The sequence below is a fragment of the Oncorhynchus keta genome, chromosome 10 (assembly GCF_023373465.1).
Source record: "Oncorhynchus keta strain PuntledgeMale-10-30-2019 chromosome 10, Oket_V2, whole genome shotgun sequence".
Classification (NCBI taxonomy): domain Eukaryota; kingdom Metazoa; phylum Chordata; class Actinopteri; order Salmoniformes; family Salmonidae; genus Oncorhynchus; species Oncorhynchus keta.
Genome location: NC_068430.1, coordinates 23,539,862 through 23,556,203, shown reverse-complemented (window position 1 = coordinate 23,556,203; position 16,342 = coordinate 23,539,862). Strand labels below are relative to the sequence as shown.

The following is a 16,342-nucleotide window of genomic DNA, read 5'->3' as shown; positions in this document are numbered from 1 at the left end:
AGTTAAAGCACAGTAGGTTACTATCATGGCTCTCATACACACAGCTGTTGAAAGACAGTTTACTCAAATCTATAGTATACTCTTAGAATACATTGAAATGTGTAATTTTGCATGGGGGCACTCACTTGGTATTTGTATTCAGTCTACTACTTGTACTGAAATATAAAAATTGGTCACTTGTGAAAGTTGACAGAACACGGGACCATCGAAATCTGTCAAACGTTTAATTACATTATCTTCAACCAACACCAGACATAAAAAATAATCAAACCATTTGCGCTCTTCCACCTCAAGACAATAAGACATACATTCTTCAGTCTGTTCCCATCTCTTTTCAAAGTCAGTCAATGTTTGTCCCAACCACTCAGTTGGTCCTGGGTTTCTTAATGGGTCCTTGCAGCCACTGTTGGAGAGGCCCTGCAGTCTTCGGCTGCTTCTCAGGCCTGGTTTCTCCTGTGTGGCCCTCCTGTTTGACTTCCCCAGTGTCTGGCTCTTTCCTCTTGGAGGGTGTGCTGCTCTTTAGCCAGCCCATCATCATCTTACTGCCAGCTGAGGGCTTGAGCTCCTGTGGAAGGAAGTATATATGATGAGGGGAGGCAGGGAGGAAAGTGTAGTATGGTATGAAGCCCATTATGTATTTTTACTCTTCAACATTTAAACCTAGATATGTTAAGTGTTTAGAAAGGTTTTCCCAGTCCAATGATCAAGAGCTATTCAATGATTGGAACACATCAGACATCTCAAATATGGGTATGTAGCTCAGTGAAGTCATGCAGTTATACTTTCTTAGCCTGAGGATCCACTGGCAGCAGGCACTCGGAATTGTTTTTGAGAGTTGTTGACCAGTGAAGAGACTGGGTGAAAGGTCAGTTTGTTTTTGGACTGATGCAGTTTTAGGGCATCTAATGACTTCTCACCAAAATCCAGCCATCTTCTGACCTCTCAAGAATCACTGGCATCCCGCAACACAAGCAAAATCATTGGTGATTCTACCTCATACCAACTTTCATATATAAAAAACATTATTTACTCAAGAAGAGAGTAATGTTTTAAACAGACCCATACCGGTCATGGATGCCTTGATGATAGGGGATGTACCCAGAGTGATCACAGTGTAGGTCTAGAGGGGATCTCCACTATGGGGACTCCATCAGTCAAACAGTCCTGCAATGGTCAGCAACAGCCATCCTCTCCACTCACAGACACCTTTGTCCTACATAAGACAGAAATACATAAAATCGGTCAAAAGGCAAAGTTTACATTATTTCATTACTGCAGACAAACAGAAGGATCACAAAATGGGTCAGGATGGAGTCAGTGGGAGAGTGCTAAAGTATTTTTGAGAAGAAAAGGGAAGATGGGAGACCTCATCAGTGTAATCAGACTCAATCATCTTATTCTGAATGTTAGTTTTCTTAGTGATGAAAGGTGTATGTGTGGCTAGGCTCACCTCTTCCAGGTCTACAGAGCCTTCTTCAGACATGCATGTCTGTATCCTCCTTATAGGGTGTCCCCTCATCCTGGTCCTCTGTTTTCACATGAGTGGGTCCTTGAGTCTGGGGGAAAATTTTAATTTTACCTTTATTTAACCAGGCAAGTCAGTTAAGAACATATTCTTATTTTCAATGACGGCCTGGGAACAGTGGGCTAACTGCCTGTTCAGGGGCAGAACGACAGATTTGTACCTTGTCAGCTCGGGGTTTGAACTCGCAACCTTACGGTTACTAGTCCAACGCTCTAACCACTAGGCTACGCTGCTGAAATAGATGAAGGGCTGCTTGTCTTTCTCCTGCTTCCATTCATAGAAGTCGTCAGCCAAGATGAAACAGCGCTGTCCTTTCAGCAGCGGATCCTGAATGAAGTGGTACACTAACATTCATGCATGCTGTTCCAGTTGATGAGTTATGTGGATTTCATGTGAAGATGAATCCAACTCACTGCACCTTGTAGGACTTCTCTAGGCAGCTCCCGCTGCAACAGTTGTTGGTGCTGTACTGCATCTTGCTTGGGTCATTGCTGCCAGCATCCACTCATCCACTGGGGCATTCTGAGGGAAAAGGGGTGGATGCAGACTGTCTAGTTAATACACACATCTTTCTCCAGGCAGGGTGCAAATAAAGCCCCCCCAAAGAAACATCAGCCCCCTAGCCAGGATCAGTTGAACACCTATACTTTGCATACCTTATCAAAATGTCTTTGGTACAAGGCTGGGCTCAAAGACTGTTGACTCTTGTTGTAGGAAGGTCGGTACGTATCCGAATCGCATTATTTCCACCTCGGTCTCTACTGAGAGGCGCCCTCCGCCTTCAGGATGAATGCAGCCAAAGATTAAGATGAATCTAACCCATGTATTTGTGATGCAGTCCTCCCACACGTCCTCAGCCCAGTGTCTGATGAAACAACATGCAGTAATGAAATGCATGCATTGTGTATAGTACTGACAAATGTAACATTTTCCACAATGACTCAAGGGCAGCATTCCAAACACTTAAAAGACACCCTATCCCCTCAGCACTCAAATTAAGTGGACACTTCTAATGATGTTTAATGAAGTCTGACGAGTATACACTTGCAGGGCAAGAGTGGAAGGAATTATTTTTAAATGGAAATTTGTCACTGTTCATCCAGCGATGATTGTGTTTTCAGTGCTTTATATGTGCTACAGTCAATTATGATTGCATGTCTATATGAACTATATAATAATTAATATATGCCTACTGTATGAGAGCTAGCAAATTAATTAGCTAAATAAAGTTAGCCTGCCTAGCTGGAACTTCTGAAGAAGGAAAATGTTTAATTAAAAAAAAATCCAAAAGCAAACCAAACAAAAATATTACTACTTTTATGAGATGTGTTTGTGCCGTCATGTCCATTAGTAGCACAATTTCTAACCTTTTTTACATTAGTTTACTTGTATGTTTACTTATCCATATTGCCGTTGAGGTCTAAAGTTTTGGCTTATTTTTCTTAGCGGATGTACAATCATCGCGAATTGAATTGTGGGGCGTTTCAGGCCTGAAGTGAAAATAATTGTACACTTGTAAACTCGATCAGAAAGAAGGGCTGAGGGGCTTACATTGCGAATAATCCTTGTTTGGCTAATCGTTTGGACCAACGTCCAAAATGGTGACGGGGATTAGCCCAAGGATATAAAGCGAGGGTAAGTGAACAAGGGTGTCTTTTTTTTCTTCTTCAACCAGTCAGAATTTGGGTTTAATACTTTTTATGAAAAAGTTTGATCTTACTGATACATGGAGAGAGGTTTCTGGCCGGCAGATTGTTCACTTGGACTAACAAAACAGGTTCCAGACAATCCAGAATAGATTTTTGTTTTATATCCAAATGTATTGATAGTGAGTGTGTAACTATACATATTTGTACTATTCCCCTCACAGACCATAGGGCTATTTACATTGATATCAAAATATTTACCCCTGATACGAACCTTGGTAGAGCATCCTACTGGAAGCTAAAAAGCTTGTTATTAAATAATCATGTAGTTAAGTTTGAGGTTAAATATCTGCTCTCACACTTTTGGGAAAGGGCTTGTGAATAAAATCTTATTGCAAGAACTGGGAGCTCTTTAAATTTGAAGTGTCCAAATACCTTAGAAAATATGGTAGTAATCTTGTTTAAGACCAGAAAAACTGAGGAGGAAAAGGTGCTCATTAAGATAACTTCCCTTTCTCAGAGGTCCCCAGCTGACCTCTTGGGGGAGGAGAAGATGGAACTGAGTGAGTTACAAAATAAACTAGATAATATAGAAACTATATAAATAAACTGGATAATATATATAGATGAAATAAACTGGATGATATATATAGATGAAATAAACTTGATAATATATATAGATGAAATAAACTGGATGATACAGTGCCTTGCGAAAGTATTCGACCCCTTGAACTTTGCGACCTTTTGCCACATTTCAGGCTTCAAACATAAAGATATAAAACTATTTTTTTTGTGAAGAATCAACAACAAGTGGGACACAATCATGAAGTGGAACGACATTTATTGGATATTTCAAACTTTTTTAACCAATCAAAAACTGAAAAATTGGGCGTGCAAAATTATTCAGCCCCCTTAAATTAATACTTTGTAGCGCCACCACAGAAGGTAGGCTCTCAGACCTGACCCTCATAGCCTACCTTCTGTTGACCCATCAGTAGGAAAGATTTGTTTCTCTTTTGGTCCATTCAACAACAGAGCGACACGAAACTTGTTTCAGCAGGATGTTGTATACCTTATCTATATCTATGCCTTATTGGAATGGATTTATTGATAACATCAGTTGGAAAAAAGTTTGGATGTTGCCATACACATACCAAATTGTTAACAAAATTAAGGAAGTTTCCTTTAAAATTATTCATAAATATTATCTTGCCAACCACTATATGAAGAAGTTTAAGGAAAACATCAACTCAAATTGCTCCTTTTGTAGTAACCACCCAGAAACGGTGTTGCATCTTTTTGGGCATTGTATTCATGAAAGAATACTATGGCAAGACATCAGTAGATTTATAATTGAACATATTTATGAAGATTTTACACTATTGTGGAGAGATGTACTGCTTGGATTCTTTACATACAATAGAAATAAGCTGAAACGTTAAAAAAATATATATATACATATATATATAAATAACTTAAAACCAACATTAATATGGATAAGCTAACATACAAATGGAATTAAAAACGAATGTAAATAATTTAGAAAGTACGTTACTTAATGCACATGGCGGCTCAAACGCATATCATAAAAGTAAATATGTTTTTGTTTGAATATTTTTTTGGGAAACGTTAACTTGCGCATATAACTTTCCCTGACATCACACTTATACATTGTAATTTTGAATTTACCTGATAGTAGAATGGCTAACATTCGATGTCTGCGGATGCGTTGTCTTCTAGCCAAGATACGAAATGCAATCATAATTAACTGTAGCGCACACAACTGTTTCATGATGACTGAAAACACAACCGTGCGATGAACGACTGACAAATTTCTGGGCAAGAGCGGTCAATTTAAAATGAATTTACTCTTCCCTCGCCCTGCAAGTGTCAACTCGTCAGACGTCATAATAAGTCATCAGAAGTGCTGTTATATAAATAATCTAATATGAAGCGTTACTAGCAGACCAAAGCTCTGGTTACAGTCAAGTCTAGAGCCTGTGTGCAATAACATGATTATCCGAAGGACACACAGCTGCCATCACGCAAATATACTACTCCCCTGTAAAACTACAAAGAGCAGCCTGCAACAATAACGAGCTTAGAAGTGCCAAGCTATCTCACTGACATTGAACCCAGCATGCACTCCTGCAAAGACAGGAAACACCTGGGCCTAAAGCAGACATTACCAATATCCACGTTTCCTTGACACACATACATTTCATGAGCACTGTACACACACACTCTACCCCCCTACTGGTCGGGTGCCAAGAGCAAAGGACTTTGCTGTGCCTCCAACTCTTCAGGACCAGTCAGAAGACCAACACGACGAGACTCCGCCTACATTATTCTGTGTATACGTTCTGCTGTAAACTCTGGCTGAGCAGCCTAATTATTCTGACTCCTCACAAGTCACATTCCTTAGGTCCGTGCACGATAAACAGCAGGACAAGATAACTTTGACCAATAAACTGCCTTTTGATACACCTGATTACACTCTTGTCCAGCGTCGTTGATTTGCATCCCCTCTCCAGTATGAAACACTAACAGTGCCCACTTCATTTGAGGGCTGAGGTATTTTAAGTGTATGGAATACAACCAATGAGAGATATTTCGGGATGTATACATTTGAAGCATCTGCTTGGCGTTTCCACAAACCATGTGCCCAGCAGTGGGAGGAGATGGATTTCGGCCTACATTCTGCACATTTTGTCATCGATGAAACATTTGCTCTCAATACAATTATGTTCCCCAAACTAGAAGTGTGTTATGTACAGAGTGGACTAAATTGTGCAGACCATTTGCCAAAATTGTAAAAAATCACGTTGTTTAGGATTACTAAAGCGAATTTAGTTATTGCACACGCGCATTTAAGAATAGGCGTTCACTGTCGAATATGCAGATGATGCTAGCTCGTGCTTGGCTCTGCCGACCTCCTTGCTTGTGCTGCTCAATATGACTCATTTGTTCCCATTGACAGAGACTGTATCTACCTTGGTTTAGCTATTCAAGTCTTTGGTTAAACGTTTCCCAACGTCACATTAGACACTCCCTCACAACCCTTTTCTGATATTTACTTTTTCAAACATTCAGTTTGTTTTTCCATACTGGAGAATAGAAATGCACTATATAACGTTAAAAATAAAAGTAAAACAAAATCGACAACAGATCTTGGAAAATGCCAGTGGAAAACAATACTAGTTATTTGTAAAAAATAAAAAAGGGATGAATTTCAGCCGACATTCTGCACATTTTCTCATCGATGAAACACTTGATCTCAATAGTTTTGTTCCCAAAACTAGAGATCTATTATGAACAGAGTGGACAAAGTTTCGTTGACTTCACCATTTGCTAAAGTTGTAAACAATCGCGTTGTTTAGGAGTGCAAAGGCTAATTTAGTTATTGCACACGCTCACTTCAGAGTAGGCATTCCCTAACGGAATATGCAGATGATGCTAGAACAGGCTAATAGGATTTTACTACCTCCTTGCTTGTTCTGCCAACTATGACTAATTTGTTCCCGTTGATAACGACAGACTGTGGTCTATCTTGGTTTAGCGATTCAAATCTTTGGTTAAACGTTTCCCAACGTTACACTGCTAGTGTGAAAGTTGAATGGCACATTACAAACACTCCCTCACAACCATTTTTCTGATATTTATTTATTCAAACATTCATAGTTTGTTTTTCCATACTAGAGAAAAGAAATGCACTATATAACGTTAAAAATAAAATTAAAACAAAATCGACAACAGAACTTGGAAAATGCCAGTGGGAAACTATCAGTTATTAGTAAAAAAAACTAACAAACGCCAACAATGCACATTAAATGATCATAAACTCTTATGGTGACGATGTTCCAATAGTGAATATGCACTGAAAGTTTAGTTAGCACATTCATGCAAGAATACAGTAATTATCAATACAAAACATAGATACCTCCATTTTCAACATCGAGTGTCAACAACTATGACAATCATGCTACATCATTGCAGGTATTCACTGTACTTCCATTGGGGAGTTTTATAAAGTAACACAAATGCTTATGGCCACTAGAGCATGTAAGCATATGACCAGACACATAAACAGTATATACTCATTGGCAGACTGAAAACCTACCCCTTCCCATCCCCACCCTAAACTATTGTCCCTCTAACCATCCAGCAGCTTGAGGATGCTGTCCCTCTCCTTCAGTGCTTTCCATGCCTGATCTTTCTCCTTCTTTGTTGGCATTCGTTTTTTCTGCCGAGCAGCCATGATGCGACGGAAGCCTTCCATGACCTCATTATCCGACACCCGGACCCTCTGCCGCAACTCCTGCTTCCGCATCTCCTCCTTTGCCAGGCTGTGAGGAGGATGGGAAGTTTAGAGTAAAGGATGAATGCTGAGGCTTGTTATGAATAAAATGCTAATCCAGTAATAGTTTGTGATGTGTGTTCAGGTAAAAAATACATTTAAAAAAAGCTTAACACTCCCTTAAACTCCGCTATACATATTGATGTTGGATGAAGTGGAACACAATGAGAACCAACTGGGCCTTCTATAAGTGCAACTCATTATCATCGATGTCAGAACATCCCTCCTTATAGGTCTTGAACTAAGTCATTATACAATCCTTTTTGACCTTAATAAACCTTATTTCTGATGTATATTTTACATTTCTCCTGTGCTCTCACCGGAGTAGCTCCTGCTTGCGGGATCTGTTGTGGGCACTCAGGGCTTTGAGTTCAGCCTGTCTCTTGTGGAGTTCAGCCAGCACCTCATCCTCTGAGTCTCCGCCTGCTCCGGGCCGTTCCTCAGAATCCAGAAGCCCCTGAGACATCAGCTCCTCCTTGATCCGCGCTTCTAGGGAGCGTGTGTGAGGAACACTAGGAAAGAGGGAAAGTCAGAGGAGAGAAATAACTAGTTAACTGATGAGTGAGTTGCAGAACTTCTGCAGAGTTGCAGAAGAAGTAAGTAGTGATTGGAATACTTTGGTGTAATCTACAAAGCCTTTGTTCGGGGCTTGACATTAAGTTTCATTTTCTAGTGCCAACTGACTGCTACTGGCCCGAATAATGTGCAAATCATTTAAACTGTATCTTTAATTTGCAGTCTGAGCAAGTAACTAGAGCCTATGACCTACCCTCCATACACAAATAATTATATTTTTTATAATTATTACTTGGCAATATCATATTTACATGATTGTTTGGAGATTGAAAATTAAACATTTGTGCAATCTCAAAAAGAGTGTTATTGTTACCGATTTTGTTAGCGAGTTGTAGGGCCCTATAAAATCAGTTTTATATTTAGCTAAATATAGTTCACGGTTTTGTTTTTCCAGGTTTACGAGTTTCACTCTTAAAAAAAATCACTTTTTTGATAGAGTACAAATCCATAACAACGCTTAAACCACATCAAGATATATATATATATATATATACACACACACACACACATACATACATACACAGTGGGGCAAAACAGTATTTAGTCAGCCACCAATTGTGCAAGTTCTCCCACTTAAAAATATGAGAGAGAGGCCTGTAATTGTCATCATAGGTACACTTCAACTATAACAGACAAAATGAGAAAAGAAAAATCCAGAAAATCACATTGTAGGATTTTTTATGATTTTTTTTGCAAATTATGGTGGAAAATAAGTATTTGGTCAATAACAAAAGTTTCTCAATATTTTGTTATATACTGTCGTGGAAGGATCAGAATGTGTTGGTAACATATGTAAGATGTTTAATATTCATCAAATATGTGTAAGTTAATTCTCATCAGAATGGTATTTTTGTATAATACTGTGGCGAGGTTGCAGTTATCTGTTCTATGTCAAAACTAAGTTGCATGGGCCACAGAGAGGGGAGAGGTCAAAGTGTCATCATGTGTAAACATATCTTTTACTCCCTACCTTTCCCAGTGGGGAAAGGAGGGTTGCAGTGTCTGGAATCATTCTATGCTCCCTCTAATGTTGATTTTATCTTAACCTATAGCCTCACTCTCCTCTCCGTGAGCGTGTCCAGGTTTGGTTGTATTTTGAGTTGGTTGTATCTAACTTACAATTTGATATATGCCTGTTGATATGGAGGATTGGTTTATGGTTCTGGGGTTTGGGAAAGGAGACAAAGCTGAACGATGAATTATGTCTATGCTGTCTGACTAGGTGTGTCTTTGCTATTAAAAGGAACTCAGTTGCATTGTAAGGGGGTTCTCAGAGAATTCACTGAGAGACACTGAATTGATCTGAGAGTCACAGGATTGTGATAGAGCTCATATAATTAAAGATGGACTTTTATAACTAACTCTGACGTGTGTGGTTTGCTCCCATGATTTGGTAAATAGAGGAAATTTCCACAACAATACCCTTTGTTGGCAATGACAGAGGTCAAACGTTTTCTGTAAGTCTTCACAAGGTATTCACACACTGTTGCTGGTATTTTGGCCCATTCCTCCATGCAGGTCTCCTCTAGAGCAGTGATGTTTTGGGGCTGTTGCTGGGCAACACAGACTTTCAACTCCCTCCAAAGCTTTTCTATGGGGTTGAGATCTGGAGACTGGCTAGGCCACTCCAGGACCTTGAAATGCTTCTCACTGCTTCGTTGCCCGGGCGGTGTGTTTGGGATCATTGTCATGCTGAAAGACCCAGCCACGTTTCATCTTCAATGCCCTTGCTGATGGAAGGAGGTTGTCACTCAAAATCTCACGATACATGGCCCCATTCATTCTTTCCTTTACACGGATCAGTCGTCCTGGTCCCTTTGCAGAAAAACCGCCCCAAAGCATGATGTTTCCACCCCCATGCTTCACAGTAGGTATGGTGTTCTGTGGATGCAACTCAGCATTCTGAGTTGCATCCAGTTGAGTTTTTACCAAAAAGTTATATTTTGTTTTCATCTGACCATATGACATTCTCCCAATCTTTTTCTGGATCAGCCAAATGCTCTCTAGCAAACTTCAGACGGGCCTGGACATGTACTGGCTTAAGCAGGGGGACACGTCTGGCACTGCAGGATTTGAGTCCCTGGCGGCGTAGTGTGTTACTGATGGTAGGCTTTGTTACTTTGGTCCCAGCTCTCTGCAGGTCATTCACTAGGTCCCCCCGTGTGGTTCTGGGATTTTTGCTCACCGTTCTTGTGATCATTTTGACCCCACAGGGTGAGTGGTCTTATATATCTTCCATTTCCTAATAATTGCTCCCACAGTTGATTTCTTCAAACCAAGCTGCTTACCTATTGCAGATTCAGTCTTCCCAGCCTGGTGCAGGTCTAAAATGTTGTTTCTGGTGTCCTTTGACAGCTCTTTGGTCTTGGCCAAAGTGGAGTTTGGAGTGTGACTGTTTGTGGTTGTGGACAGGTGTTTTTTATACTGATAAATGCAGGTAACAAGTGGAGGACAGAGGAGCCTCTTAAAGAAGAAGTTACAGGTCTGTGAGAGCCAGAAATCTTGCTTGTTTGTTGGTGACCAAATACTTATTTTCCTCCATAATTTGCAAATAAAGTCATTACAAATCCTACATTTTGTTTTTCTGGATTTTGTTTTTCATTTTGTCTGTCATAGTTGAAGGGTACCTATGATGAAAATTACAGGCCTCTCTCATATTTTTAAGTGGGAGAACTTGCACAATTGGTATGCATGTATGTATGTATGTATGTATGTATGTATGTATATAATAATAATGATAATAATAATATAAATATATATTATATTTATATATATATATATTAATATAATACATACACACACACACATATATATATATATATATCACACACACACACACACACACACACACACACACACACACACACACATACACACATACACACATACACACATACACACATACACACAAATAATTGGAGGGTGTAGTTTACCTTTTTAAATCAATTGCTCACCTAGCTAGAGACCGCAGTGTTTGGCTAGCTGTGTTTTGTACTGTAGCCTACCAATCCGCAGTGTAGGCTACAGATGATGTGATGGCAGGGTTTGCCAAACAAGTACCCCCCCAAATGGATACAAATCATCATATCACATAGACCTACTTTGCAGTCAACATTTAATTGGGCCGTTTAAAATATGTATTTTAAAGCCTTTAGAAATGTTTATTCAAACAGCACACAATTACTGAATTGCATATCGCAAAGATTTAACCTGACTTCGGACCAAACTATTTGAATACCTGGTTTGCATACCCATTGATGCCTTAGAATTTACTTGTAGATATCGTAAATTGAAACATCTTTCCTACCTACCCTACCATTGTCGTTTCTGATTCAGAGGGGTTGGGATAAATGCGCAAGACACATTTCAGTTGAAGGCATTCAGGTATGCCTTCAGGTTTCCCCCTTCATTTTGTGAGCTGCTGCACCGTGTGTTTGATAAATAATCTACATAACGAACTAACGTTTTCAGGATTTCATCTGTTTTTTCATCAATTATGTAGCCTAGATTGAAAATAGAATTATACATTATTATTTTCACTGGCCCAAGCAGGCCAATGATGTGGATGGTTGACTGGCCCAGGGGGGGTTCCAAAACCTCCTCAGGCCAGCGGGTATCCTTGTATGTCGAGCCCTACTTTGTTGCTATTCAGCATTTTCTTTCAGGGTATCTATAGAATGTATCCTACAAGGTTATGAAGGGGTGATGTTACTTTATGGAGGATAGGCCTTTACCTAAAAGCTTTGCCCTGGTTGCGAGGTGAGGTCCCAGCCCCATCGTTCCCACCATCCTTCCCCAATATGTCGGGGACTGGAGAATCCTCCATGGGGGATATGATATTCTCCTGCACGAAAAAACAACAATATTAAAGAATTTAAATTCTACAGTTTAATTATAAATTATTCAAATCTACTAGTTATTTGCAGGGTTAAGATTTCAAAAGTAATTTAGAATTGTATGCGTAGTCAACAATAAAGCCTAAGATACAGTTGAAGTTAGAAATATACATACTTAGGTTGGAGTCATTAAAACTCATTTTTTAACCAATCGACAAATCTGTCGTTAACAAACTATAGTTTTGGCATGTCGGTTCAGACATCTACTTTGTGCATGACAAGTAATTTTTACAACAATTGTTTAGACAGATTATTTCACTTATAATTCACTGTATCACAATTCCAGTGGGTCAAAAGTTTACATACACTAAGTTGACTGTGCCTTTAAAAAGCTTGGAAAATTCCAGAAAATGATGTCATGGCTTTAGAAGCTTCTGATAGGCTAATTGACATCATTTGAGTCAATTGGAGGTGTACCTGTGGATGTATTTCAAGGCTTACCTTCAAATTCAATGCCTCTTTGATTGACATCATGGGAAAATCAAAAGAAATCAGCCAAGACATCAGAAAAAAAATTGTAGACCTCCACAAATCTGGTTCATCCTTGTGAGCAATTTTCAAACGCCTGAAGGTACCACGTTCATCTGTACAAACAATAGTACGCAAGTATAAACACCATGGGACCATGCAGCCGTCATACCGCTCATGAAGGAGATGCGTTCTGTCTCCTAGAGATGAATGTGCTTTGGTGCGAAAAGTGCAAATCAATCCCAGAACAACAGCAAAGGACCTTGTGAAGATGCTGGAGGAAACAGGCACACAAGTATATATATATATATATATACAGACACACACAGTAAAACGAGTCCTATATCGACATAACCTGAAAGGCCACTCAGCAAGGAAGAAGCCACTTCTCCAAAACCGCCATTAAAAAGCCAAACTACAGTTTGCAACTGCACATGGGGACAAAGATAGTACTTTTTGGAGATTTGTCCCCTGGTCTAAAATAACAAAAATAGAACTGTTTGACCACAATGGTCATCATTATGTTTGGAGGAAAAAGGGAGAGGCTTGCAAGCCAAAGAACAACATCCCAACTCTGAAGCACGGGGGTGGCAGCATCATGTTGTGGGGGTGCTTTGCTGCATAAGGGACTGGTGCACTTCAAAAAATAGATGGTTTTGTGAGGTAGGAAAATTATATGGATATATTGAAGCAACATCAAGACATCAGCCAGGAAGTTAAAGCTTGGTCGCAAATGGGTCTTCCAAATGAACAATGACCCCAAGCATAGTTCCAAAGTTGTGGAAAAATGGCTTAAGGACAACAAAGTCAAGGTATGGGAGTGGCCATCACAAAGCCCTGACCTCAATCCTATAGACAATTTGTGGCAATTTGGGCAGAACTGAAAAGGCGTGTACAAACCTGACTCAGTTCCACCAGCTCTGTCAGGAGGAATGGGCCAAAATTCACCCAATTTATTGTGGGAAGCTTGTGGAAGGCTACCCGAAACGTTTGATCCAAGTTAAACAATTTAAAGGCAATGCTACCAAATACTAATTGAGTGCATGTAAACTTCTGACCCACTGGGAATGTGATGAAATAAATAAAAGCTGAAATAAATCATTCTCTACTATTATTCTGACATTTCACATTCTTAAAATAAAGTGGTGATCCTAACTGACCTAAGACAAGGAATGTTTACTAGGATTAAATGTCAGGAATTGTGAAAAACTGAGTTTAAATGTAGTTGGCTAAGGTGTTTGTAAACTTCCGACTTCAACTGTATGTGACCTCAACAAGAGCCTGAAGGAGCCTCTGTGTGAGAGGACCGAAGGGACAGCCATCCTCTGGGGGGTCGTGCTGGGACTCTGACTTCTTTAGCAGGGCATCCACATCTGAGAGAATAAAAGCATCCTCATATCAGACAAATACACATAATTTCTGTGCTGAATGTAGACAGACACTATACCCATTTATGAAGGCTCATCCATTAAATACATACTGTATGTCATCATCCCCATCCCTGGGGTGCACTCACCTTTGGCGTCGAGCTCAGATAGTGGTCCCATGAGGCTTTTCTTCTTGTCGTTGGCTCGTGCTCCTTCCCTCTGTTCCTCCAGTAGATCCTCCTGAGCCCATCGCTGAGAGAAGTGTTTCCCCAATGCTGGAATCTTCACAATACAACCAATACAATACTATTAATCTATGTTTTCTCCTTGGGGAAATCTTTAACAGAGGATGTGAGTAACACACCATTCTAAAGCACAACTCTTATCTGAAGTGTCACAGAATACCTACTATCAGATATGCTGGTAGTGCTTGGGACCTGATAAGTCAGCTACTAATGTAATGAGCATAATATGGGGCGGCAGGGTAGCCTAGTGGTTAGAGCGTTGGACTAGTAACCGGAAGGTTGCAAGTTCAAACCCCTGAGCTGACAAGGCAGTTAACCCACTAGGCAATCATTGAAAATAAGAATTTGTTCTTAACCTTATTAAATAAAGGTAAAGAATATGACATAAAACACAAAAGATTTTGGACATTCAATATTGTACCTTGTAGTATTCAGCCTCATCATCCGGGGGCTTCAATAGTTCTTCCAGAACCCGGATTTCTTCATTTGTGATGTCAGCACAGTATGGCTCTACTGATGCCCAAAATCTGGAAAACATAATAAACAGATGCATGTGGGACAATGAAAAACAAACACATATCCTATCCTATCTCAAACCAGCTTGTGTCTGTAAGTGACACTGTTAAGGTGTCCACTGACCCTGCCCAGAGTTGGTGATGAAATTTCACTTGTTATAAAATAGATTTTACCAAGACAAATATGATTATTGATGTTCTGAATCGTTCAGTGGGGTCTTTCTCTAACATACCATTAACCTTATATCCAAAAAGTCAGCAATTGTAACCTAATACATCCAATAATAAGCACCAAGCTCTGTTGACATACAGTTGAAGTTGGAAGTTTACACACACACACACACTTTAGCCAAATGCATTTAAATCTCAGTTTTTCCACAATTCCTGACATTTAATCCTAGTAAAAAAAATCCCTCTTAGGTCAGTTAGGATCGCCACTTCATTTTAAGAATGTGTGCAGTTGCAAACCGTAGTCTGGCTTTTTTTAATGGCGGTGTTGGAGCAGTGACTTTTTCCTTGCTGAGCGGCCTTTCAGGTTATATCGATATAGGACTCGTTTTACTGTGGATATAGATACTTTTGTGCCTGTTTCCTCCAGCATCTTCACAAGGTCCTTTGCTGTTGTTCTGGGATTGATTTGCACTTTTTGCACCAAAGCACATTCATCTCTAGGAGACAGAACGAGTCTCCTTCCTGAGCGGTATGACGGCTGCATGGTCCCATGGTGTTTATACTTGCGTACTATTGTTTGTACAGATGAACGTGGTACCTTCAGGAGTTTGGAAATTGCTCACAAGGATGAACCAGATTTGTGGAGGTCTACAATTTTTTTCTGATGTCTAGGCTGATTTTTTTTGATTTTCCCATGATGTCAATCAAAGAGGCATTGCATTTTAAGGTAGGCCTTGAAATACATCCACAGGTACACCTTCAATTGACTCAAATTATGTCAATTAGCTTATCTGAAGCTTCTAAAGCCATGACATCATTTTCTGGAATTTTCCAAGCTGTTTAAAGGCACAGTCAACTTAGTGTTTGTAAACATTTGACCCACTGGAATTGTGATACAGTGAATTATAAGTGAAATAATCTGTCTAAACAATTGTTGGAAAAATTACTTGTGTCATGCACAAAGGAGATGTCCGAACCGACTTGCCAAAACTATACTTTTAACAGGAAATTTGGGGGTGGTTGAAAAATGAGTTTTAATGACTCCAACCTAAGTGTATGTAAACTTCCGACTTCCAACTGTAGCGGTGCAAGTTTCTTGAATATTTTACATTTTGTGGTCGTCATCTTCAAAGTTGTTTCCGTAGATCACAAAAAGACAAATTAGCATGACCGGAGCTGAATTAAATGTAAAAGGCTTTGAAATAAACAGCCTGGTATGCGCTCAGTTAGGGCTGTGGCGGTCATAACATTTTCTCAGTTGGTGATTGTCACGCAAATAGCTGCAGGTCTAATGGTAATTGACCGTTAATTAAAATAAACATGTTTAACATCTCCTGGTTTCCACGCATAGCCTACAAGCCACTGATGCAGACCTTTGGAAAATTACATTTAAAAAAGTATAATAAATCAATTTAATATAGTGTACACAATCACAACAAATCCATGATTTATTTTAGACAGGTTTAAACAAACATCATATGAAGAAAATGTATCCTATTTTAGAAGAGCAGAATAGCATATTCTGAGTTGGCCTTATGTCAGGCCCTGATCTGGCCATGCCATATGGCTGTGGGCT

General features: G+C 39.6%; 1 protein-coding gene and 1 long non-coding RNA gene across 6 annotated transcripts in view; both read right to left on the bottom strand.

The window, feature by feature from the left end:
* Nucleotides 1-210: 210 nt before the first annotated feature.
* LOC118388413 (uncharacterized) lies at nucleotides 211-5,417 on the bottom strand. 3 transcript variants are annotated; one of them, XR_008144414.1, is made up of 6 exons: nucleotides 4,861-5,417; nucleotides 2,182-2,390; nucleotides 1,939-2,047; nucleotides 1,451-1,852; nucleotides 1,066-1,213; nucleotides 211-565 (listed from the first exon to the last, which is right to left on the bottom strand). It is a non-coding gene; the product is annotated as an uncharacterized LOC118388413 (long non-coding RNA). The 3 variants fall into 3 exon arrangements; XR_008144413.1 differs by having other exon boundaries at nucleotides 1,944-2,047; nucleotides 4,861-5,412; XR_008144412.1 differs by having other exon boundaries at nucleotides 1,451-2,047; nucleotides 4,861-5,415.
* A 1,392-nt stretch (nucleotides 5,418-6,809) lies between these two features.
* Nucleotides 6,810-16,342, bottom strand: part of LOC118388408 (transcriptional adapter 3-like) — a 30,708-nt gene continuing 21,175 nt past the window's right edge. For all 3 annotated transcript variants that reach the window (XM_035777458.2, XM_035777459.2, XM_035777462.2), the window contains exons 5-10: nucleotides 14,502-14,607; nucleotides 13,985-14,117; nucleotides 13,738-13,841; nucleotides 11,839-11,948; nucleotides 7,849-8,040; nucleotides 6,810-7,517 (exon numbers count right to left, since the gene is read on the bottom strand). In XM_035777458.2, the coding sequence (XP_035633351.1) occupies nucleotides 7,325-7,517; nucleotides 7,849-8,040; nucleotides 11,839-11,948; nucleotides 13,738-13,841; nucleotides 13,985-14,117; nucleotides 14,502-14,607 (838 nt within the window). In that variant the 3' untranslated portion in view covers nucleotides 6,810-7,324. The remainder of the gene's footprint in view (nucleotides 7,518-7,848; nucleotides 8,041-11,838; nucleotides 11,949-13,737; nucleotides 13,842-13,984; nucleotides 14,118-14,501; nucleotides 14,608-16,342) is intronic.